The sequence below is a fragment of the Lactuca saligna genome, chromosome 9, assembly GCF_052625555.1.
Source record: "Lactuca saligna cultivar CGN05327 chromosome 9, ASM5262555v1, whole genome shotgun sequence".
Lineage (NCBI taxonomy): Eukaryota > Viridiplantae > Streptophyta > Magnoliopsida > Asterales > Asteraceae > Lactuca > Lactuca saligna.
The window spans coordinates 130,172,338-130,181,598 of record NC_136425.1 but is presented as its reverse complement, the minus strand read 5'-3'; the positions used below and the strand labels follow the sequence as shown (position 1 = coordinate 130,181,598).

At 30.0% G+C, this 9,261-nt stretch overlaps 1 protein-coding gene across 1 annotated transcript; it reads left to right on the top strand.

The window, feature by feature from the left end:
* The first annotated feature begins 309 nt into the window (after positions 1 to 309).
* Positions 310 to 2,613, top strand: LOC145017426 (pentatricopeptide repeat-containing protein At2g34370, mitochondrial-like). Its single transcript, XM_078975458.1, has one exon. It carries the CDS (start codon positions 543 to 545, stop codon positions 2,415 to 2,417), a length of 1,875 nt encoding a protein of 624 aa, XP_078831584.1. The 5' UTR covers positions 310 to 542; the 3' UTR covers positions 2,418 to 2,613.
* Positions 2,614 to 9,261: the final 6,648 nt, after the last annotated feature.

The following is a 9,261-nucleotide window of genomic DNA, read 5'->3' as shown; positions in this document are numbered from 1 at the left end:
TTATCCGGGTTGTGTGGTATCCTTGACACTTATATGGAGCAGCAGACATCACCACAATAGCATTTAACGACTGGTTTCAATCTCACGCGTGAAGTCGTTGAATTTGTAGAAAAGATGTCATTGTTGCGTGTAGCTGTGAATCAATGAATTTGGGCTAGAATTTGGGCTACATAAATGATGAAGAAATACATTGGGTTTTTTATATAGGGTCATGGTTTAATGGGTGGGAAGGTTATGTGAGATTAACTCAAAACCTGCTAAACCGCATTTGTAACAAAAATAAATAAATAAAAAAGATTACGGCACATAAGTTGGTCACAGGAACCAAACACTTTTATGTTAACAAGCCTTTAACAAAACAAGAAAAAAAAACCACCTTAAGTCTGTGCGGCTTAACCAGATGCAGTTGTAGAGTTTGAACTCGTTTTTCGACATTTAGGGTGTACCGGACCCTCCCTCAGCCATTGCTCCCCTCTCGGCCGCCACCAAAAGCACACTGGACGCCGATTTTATGTGTCGCTATTAACTTCGACGATTAAAGCATGTCTCAAGCAAGAGCGAGGTCATTCGAAATGGTGAAATCTCTAAATTATCTCTATAAGGTATGCAATTGTACAAGCGCTTCACGCAGTTATTTCTCAGTTAGTTTCTTCAAAGCCCTTTCTTTTGTTAAAAGCTTTAGCACTCTCAATTCTGCGGCCACCGATGAGAGCTTTCATTTCCGAAACCCTAACGAGTTTCCTGCTAATGTCAAAAACAATTATTGGTCAATTAGAGACAGTAATAATCAATTTGACCAAAACCCTGATGGGGTTTATAGAAAAAATCCATTGGTTGTCCAGAAAAAACCTACTGTGGCTTATGGGCAGAGTTATAACTGTGATCGAAATTATGAGAATAAGATATTGGAACAGAGTTCAAATACGTTATATGAAGAAGGTAGAAATGTCCAGAGTTCATATTGGATGAATAGTGGAGTATCAAAAGAAGTTATAGGAGGTGGAAATGATGAATATCCAAAATATAATGGACATTTTCAAGGAAATCAAGGTAATCATAACATGGGTAAAGATGGTATACATCGTCAAAGCCAATATAACATCAATGGATCTTATGGTGGTAATGCATCAAGTAATCAACAGAGTAGTGGCTTGGTAAATTATGAAGTGCCAATTGACTCTCAACCTAAAGAAAAGTTATATAAACCTGGTGAGGAAAAGCAATTACTTGGCACGATTGAGGAGCTTAATGCTTTCTGCAAGGAACAGAAATTGAAGGAAGCTGTGGAGGTTTTGCGTATGCTTGAGCTGAAGAAAGTAACAGTTGAAATGCCTGGATATCTATTCTTGATGAAAGCATGCGGAGAAACTCAGGCACTTAAAGAAGCTAAACAAGTCCATAACCACCTCACAAGGTCAGTGCATCATCTTGATGTTCACATTTGTAACAAAATCTTGGAAATGTATTCGAAGTGTGGCTCCATGGAAGACGCATATAAGGTGTTCGATAAAATGCCCCAAAGAAATCTTACTTCTTGGGACACCATGATAACATGGCTTGCTAAAAACGGCCATGGAGAAGACGCACTCGAAATGTTCACGGAATTCAAAAAGGTCGGATTAAAACCCGATAATCAGATGTTTGATGGTGTTTTTGCTGCATGTAGTGTCGTAGGAGACATGAAAGAAGGGCTATTACACTTTGAATCAATGACAAAAAATTACAATCTTGTTCTATCTATAGATGATTATGCAAGTGTAGTAGATATGCTCGGGAGTTCAGGGTATTTAAATGAAGCATTGGAATTCATAGAAAAGATGCCCATGAACCCAAATGTAGAAATTTGGGAAATCATGATGAATCAATCTAGGGTTTATGGTGATTTAGAACTCGAAGACCGTTGTGCTGAGATTGTAAACCTTCTAGACCCTTCCCATTTAGATAAAAAATCAGAGAAAGGCTTGATACCAATAAAGCCTTTGGATATTGCAAAAGAAAAAAATAAATCAGCACCGTTAAATCTCCTAGAAATCAAAGCCAAAACTTTTCAGTTTAGGGCTGGGGATACATCTCAAGCTGATCATGAGAAGTTATACAGTCAACTTAGGTGTCTAAAACAACACATGATAGAAGTTGGGTATGTTGCTCAGACTAGATTTGTACTCCATGATTTAGACCATGAAAGTAGAGAAGAAGCCCTTTTATCACATAGTGAAAGACTTGCTTTATCTCAAGCTCTTTTGAACAGTCCACCCCGTGCAACAATACGGATAATGAAAAATCTGCGTGTTTGTGGCGATTGCCATGAGGCGCTCAAGATTATATCAAAGCTGGTTGGAAGATTAATCGTTGCACGTGATGCAAAAAGGTTTCATCATTTTCAAAATGGAGTATGTTCTTGTAAAGATTATTGGTGATGATTCGGCTTTTATAGTGAATACTTTTGATAGTTGGTGTTTTGTTCACATGTATGAGTAAGTTATTTATGGATTATCTCAATAGATACCAGGCGCAACTTGTAGTTGTTTCATATATTTTTTTTAATTTGTAAGAATCATATTACAAGGCCTCTTAGTGTTGCTTCTTTTTTCCATTGAGTTTTGAATGGATAAATGTTTGTATGCTCTATGAATTAAGAATGTTTCTTTTTTCAGATAAAGATGTTCTGTATGTATTAAGTCAAATTGTTAAAATTTGTAACAATTGCAATCAAGATTAGTTTTTCTTTATAATCAAACCCCAAAACATTTGGTACCATATATGCCCTAATATACTTTGCACATTTGGGTTCATTTTTGTTTAATACAACTATTATGCACAAAGTCTGAGTATCTTAGCATGAAGTACTACAACTTAAGCATACGGTACAACTAAGCATCATCTGGGTAGCTCATAGTTTGTTCGAAAAAAAAAATCTGGTATGAAGAGCAAGTTACAACAAAGGAACTTTTAAAGAAATTTCATGTTAGATATAGGAAAGTGGTGTGACATGGAGAAGGAAAACAAGAGTCAAAAATTGCAACCGTTAAAGACTATGATCTTCTAAACATTACTCCCAAATGCCAATGTATCATGAAAACCAAGCTCTCTTTTTGTGTTAAATTTTTTGTAAGAAAGAAAGTTATAAAAAATGGTTCCTGTGTTAGAAAGGAAGATGAAGTGACACAATATCATGCGACACACCTGTTAAAGAGCAAAAGAGTAGTGAAAATAATCCAAAGAATGCGGTTAATGGAGTGCACGTATGAAAAAAACTGTCAAAAGGAAAATAATGAAAAGAAATTTCCTAAGGCAACATAGATGATCATAAGAAATTTCCTAAAGGCGAGACAATTAGCTTATTACCAAGAATTTGGGGTTAGGGTTGTGGAATAAAACTGAGTCATTCAGTGCTCAATAATTCCAACCTTTTAATGGTTACGAGAAGATACAGTTCTATAATCGTTTATAGGCTTTTGATTTGTCTACTGAAGAGTTCATTAGATATAAGATGTGTTCGACAAAAATAGTTGGTAGCGGATAGCTGATATTGTTTTGCTAAACGCTACGTGAAGTAGCTTTTGGATTTTGATTGTTTTGTTTCAACTAAACGTTAGAAGTTTATAGTATGAAACGTGACATTCTGTTTAAAACAGAACGCTTTGTCAAACGCAAAAAGCTAGAAGCTCTCAAACGCTCTCAAATGTTCTATGTCGAACACCCGTAGGCTTAAACATGAAACTTTTGAAACGTTCAAAACTTCAAGAACGAAGTAGATAATTATCTTGGAAAAGCCAATAAAATCGTATGATATTGATAATATGTATTATTGAATTTTATCTCTTTATGTAGATGGAAAATAAATGGAGTTGGGCACTTGGGCTGTTATTGATTTTGTAAAAGTAAAGTAAAATTATTTATTGGGGTTTAACAAGTGGTTAGACCACAACTTTATTAGTCCAAAGAGAATGCTTAGCCCGTTTTTATAGAAAAAAATGGAAATTACAGTATCTATTTTATTGGATTCGTTATTCACGGGTATTAAGTTTTGAGGTAAAAAATTATGACTTTTAATTTTTATGATGTATTTAGGGAAATATTATAAATAAAATTAACAGGGATATTTTTAGTATTTAAACACCATTTTCGGATTTATTGTAAAGAAAATATGGTTTTTGTAACAAAAAGAAAAGAAAATAAAGTTAACGAGATTACTGTGGAGGTTGTTAATAACACCCAAATTGATCTACGTATAGATCAAAATGACCGATCATCATATCATTAAACGAAAACATATCACAATTCACGATATTATTTTTAGTCCGATACTTAGACCTGGCAATGGGGTGGGTTTGGAGCGAATCAACCTTGATCTAAACCCTTTTAACAAATTTCAAAATCCGATCCAAACCCGCTCCGTAACCCGCAGAGTTTTGAATAATCAAATCCATACTCTTATCCACCGAATCAATGGATATCCAAACCCGCCCCATAACCCATTGGCTTTTTGAATTATTAAACACATTTTACTTAATTCATAAAATAATATTTCTTAAATAAAACAAAGGTTGATTTAGAAACCACATTATGTACTCGAGAACTTCCGATTGGAATTAAAAATCATTATTGTAGTAATTTCTGATTTATTTTTTACTGTCAATTATAGTGATATAAAATAGAATGACAAACTTTCTTTGAGTTGATGAATGAATTTATTGATTTATGAATGAAATATGATGATTTCTTGATGAAATATAAATGAAATGACATCATAAAATTCTTCGTAGAAGACTGAAAGTCTAGAAGTCGACTCCTTAATTCTTATATATAAACAGTTTGGACTTTAGCATTTTCCCTTCGGACTTTCGATTGGAATTAAAATTAAACTTTAAGCAATATAAAATATAAAGCAATAATTCAAAAATTATACGGGGCGGGTTATAAACAGAGTGGATCGGTGATGATCCATACCCGACCCTTTTAATAAAAGGGTTAGCGGGTATGGGTCGTTAACGGGTAAATGAATCAAAAACTATGCTCCAAACCCATATAATTCTTAAGGGTTTGGATCGGATCAGAGTCAAAACTCGGTCCATTGCCAGGCCTACCGATACTCTTATATATATATATATATATATATATATATATATATATATATATATATATATATATATATATATATATATATATATATAGAAGTAAGTTCATGCGAAAATATAAATATTCTGCGAAAACGCGAAAACAGATTTTATCTTATGAAAATTAAACACATGTACTACAAAAAAATAATTTTATTAGCAATAAATTAAAGATAGTAAGTTTACATTGGATGGTGTTATGGTAATATAGATTTAAAGACGGTTTTTATAATTATATTTTTTTCACGTCCTTAATCATTTTTAAATTCATGTTTTCATAATAAAAATGTTAAAAATCATACTTTGGTAATATGAAACAGTTTATCATCTATCATCGATTATCATCATGTATTTCAAATTTTGGATGAATTATTTTCCAAAATATAATGTTGAGGTGACATAATATCATAGGTTTTTCTTGTTTTCGCGTTTTCGCAAATTATTTGCATTTTCGCATGAACCCTCCCCTATATATATATATATATATATATATATATATATATATATATATATATATATATATATATATATATATATATATATATATATATATATGGAAAAGTTCAATATAGAACTATAATTATTGGTTTTTCAAATAATCAATTTTTTTTTTCAATTTCTAGAGCTTATTCTTTATCGAAAAAAAAAATCTAAAAATATCTAAATTCATATATTAACATAGTGAATGTGAAACATATTTTTCGGATTCACCGTGTGAATTCGGATTCACGTTGTGAATTTTCAAAGATTCACACTGTGAATTTGACGTAAAAAAAATCGAATTTTATATCATTGGAGAAAGAATAAAAAGTTATGATTTTTTGTATTTTTAGTTTCTTTTTTTTATAAAAACTAAATTCTAAAAGTTGAAAAAAAGATTGGTTTTTTGGTTATTTATGGTTCTTTATTGAACATCACCCTATATATATATATATATATATATATATATATATATATATATATATATATATATATATATATATATATTCAGGTTCATTTGAGATCATGTTAATTTTATGAGACCGTGAGACCAACTCTAAAAATAATTTTAAAATGCAAAATAAAAGGAAAAATCCAAAAATTCTTTTTTTTTAATTATTATTTTCGGAACTTTATTTAACTAAAAAAATAAAAAAATAAACAAAATTACATTTTTTTAAAATACGTGAAATATTCTAATAGAATATTACACTGTGCATATTTTAATATGATTTTTAAAATGTTTAGAATATTATACTAGATTTGCCAGATATGTGGAATATTCTAAATATTCTACTAAAATATGTAAAAAAATGTATTTTTTTGTATTTATTTTTTATTTTTTTGGTATTTTTTTTTGGAAAATATATTTTCCGAAAATAATATTGGAAAAAAATTTTCAAAAATTTTCAATTATTTTGCATTTTAAAAATGTTTTTGTATTATCTAATAAATGAGTGGCTAGGATTGCATCTCACGGCCTCACAAAATTAGGCTGTCTCACATGAATTTAACCCTATATATATATATATATATATATATATATATATATATATATATATATATATATATATATATATATATATATATATATATATATATATTCCAAATTAAGGGGTATGACGGTTTTTTTGCGGGTTTACCGTTAAACCATAAACGAAATATAAACATAAAATAAAATCAAGAAGAGTAGACTTACAAGGCTAGGAAAAGCAACTAGAGTTGTATGTGCAACGATAGCTTCTTTATATATATATATATATATATATATATATATATATATATATATATATATATATATATATATATATATATATATATATATATATATATATATATATATATATATATATATATAAGGGATATAATATGAAGTGCTTGAAAGAATTAGGAATGTAAGAGATAGGTTAAGAGAATTGGAAAGAGAGTGTTTAGAGAGACATGGTGGAATTTGATAAAACCAAAATTTTATTATGGATATTCGATGCATTTTACAATCGTCTGCAACCCTTTATATGGGCAAAGGGTAGCATAATATTTACAATGACAAAATATTCGATCGACAAATCGTATAGATCATATAAAGTAGAAAACGACTACAGATCTTATGATTACATATTTGAAAGAAAATGATTGCACATCTGTAAAAAGTAGGAAATGATAATTCTATACAACAACTATAATTTCATGAATAGCCCTCAAATATGTTCATACTTATCTCTTTGTATCCTCTGTTGAAAAATCATCACTTGCTAGAAATCCCAATGAGTACTGTCAATAGAAACTGGTGATCCTGGGTCTGTGTCAATCTTTTTTCCATTGTTCAAGATATCTTCTAGTCTCAATAATGTATCTCCTTCACCATTGAATGGCAAGAGCATATGCCAATTTTGATGAGACCAAATTTGTAAGTAGTGTCCTTCTGCCAGGAGTTTATAATTTTCCCAACGAAAACTTGCTGATAGTAAAGGTGTTTTTTGAGCTGTGCATATATCTTCATTTGAAAGATTCTGTAGAGTTCCAAACTCAATTTCTTGTTTGCGTGATAACTTTTTAAGATAACCATGTTGTACTGTTCTTTGGGTGATGGAGATCATTTTTCTAGCAGGTTTGTATGTATACTCATCTGCCGCTGGAAAAGAAGGAAAAAAAATTGCACTCAATAATTGGACTGATGCTGTAAGAGGCGATGTTTCCGACTGTTAAAATAAATTTTTTTTCTTAATTTATTAAGAAGACTTTCTGTGTTGCTATTGAGGCAAAATTCTAAGTAATCGATCATTCCATTGTGATAAAAATTAATTATCTATTCTTCCGGCATGTCTGTAGTCTTTAGGTTTATTTGTAACAAGAGTATGGGAGTATCTTCACCTTCATCATTCAATCTTTGGATTACTGTAACTCCTTTATAATTGATTTCTTGAAAAGCAATCTGTACAATCTTATGCTGTAATTTATATAGAATTACTGGAAATTCTATACAATTTTTTTGAGATACCATTTGCTCAAATTCTTTGAACTGATCAAGTACCGGTCTTAACATTTGTCTCCAATGGAGATCTAAAATACGAGTTTTAAAACATTCATAATTTCTATATATAGTTGTTTTTAAATTTTCATCTTTTTCTCATTCCTTTGCATAACCTGTACATTTTTTGCTTCAAGAATTTTTATTTTTTGTTTCAAAATATTATTTTCAATCTAGCTTTGTAGGACGAGAAATATGGTCACAGCCAACAATTACATATACCGGGGAGTCTAGTTATAAAGGAAAAGGTAGCCGATTACCAATTGGAAATATATATAGTGGAAGCATGTTATTATTAGAAAAACAAAAACCACAACTTTGGATGGATGAAATTTTTTCATGGGAACAAGTAGTTGTTAGAATGTGGGAAACCAATAAAAAAGATAGTATGAACATGTTTGCTTATTTAGAAACAACATTAGGCCCAATAGCCTTGGGTATTTGGCAAAGTAAAAAAGCCCAAGATCCAGATGAAATTAATAAGTTAAAAGCCTAATGTGATAAACGATATAATTTTACTAGTAAAATAAGAACATTAACTTTAGAAGTAGACCCAACAAAAAATAATACATTAATACAAGATACAACTATTAGAAAGCTTGAACAATTAAGTATATCAGATATGAAATATATTAATGAATTCACATTAGATTTTACTAGATTATCATCACAAACTGGGCAAGCAATGGATGATAATTTATGTGATAAATATTTTATAAAACTTCCAGGAGATTTAGGAAGGTATATACATGAAACATGGAAACAATAATATAGAGAACAGAAAAACCTAGGAATAGGACCTAGGATTACATATAATTTGCTATATTAGAAGATAAGTGTAAATAGGTAGCTTTACAAGAACAATTAAAGAAAAATGTTTATGCATTTTGTAAATCAGCAATTTATACACCTCAAGCATATGGATATTATGAAAGAAAAAAGAAATTACGCAAAAGCACATCATATAAAAAAGGAAATAAACCTTACTATAAAAATAAATATGTAAAAATGCCACAAACAAGAAATTGTAAATGTTTTATTTGTGGTGATGTTAAACATTTAGATAATAAATGCTCAAACAAAAATAAAAATATAGAAAAAAAGCAACTTAATAGAACAAATAAGAGAATATAATAT

Bases quoted from the DNA above. Each gene is read 5' to 3' on its own strand.
- LOC145017426 (XM_078975458.1), top strand. From the start codon at position 543: ATGTCTCAAGCAAGAGCGAGGTCATTCGAAATGGTGAAATCTCTAAAT.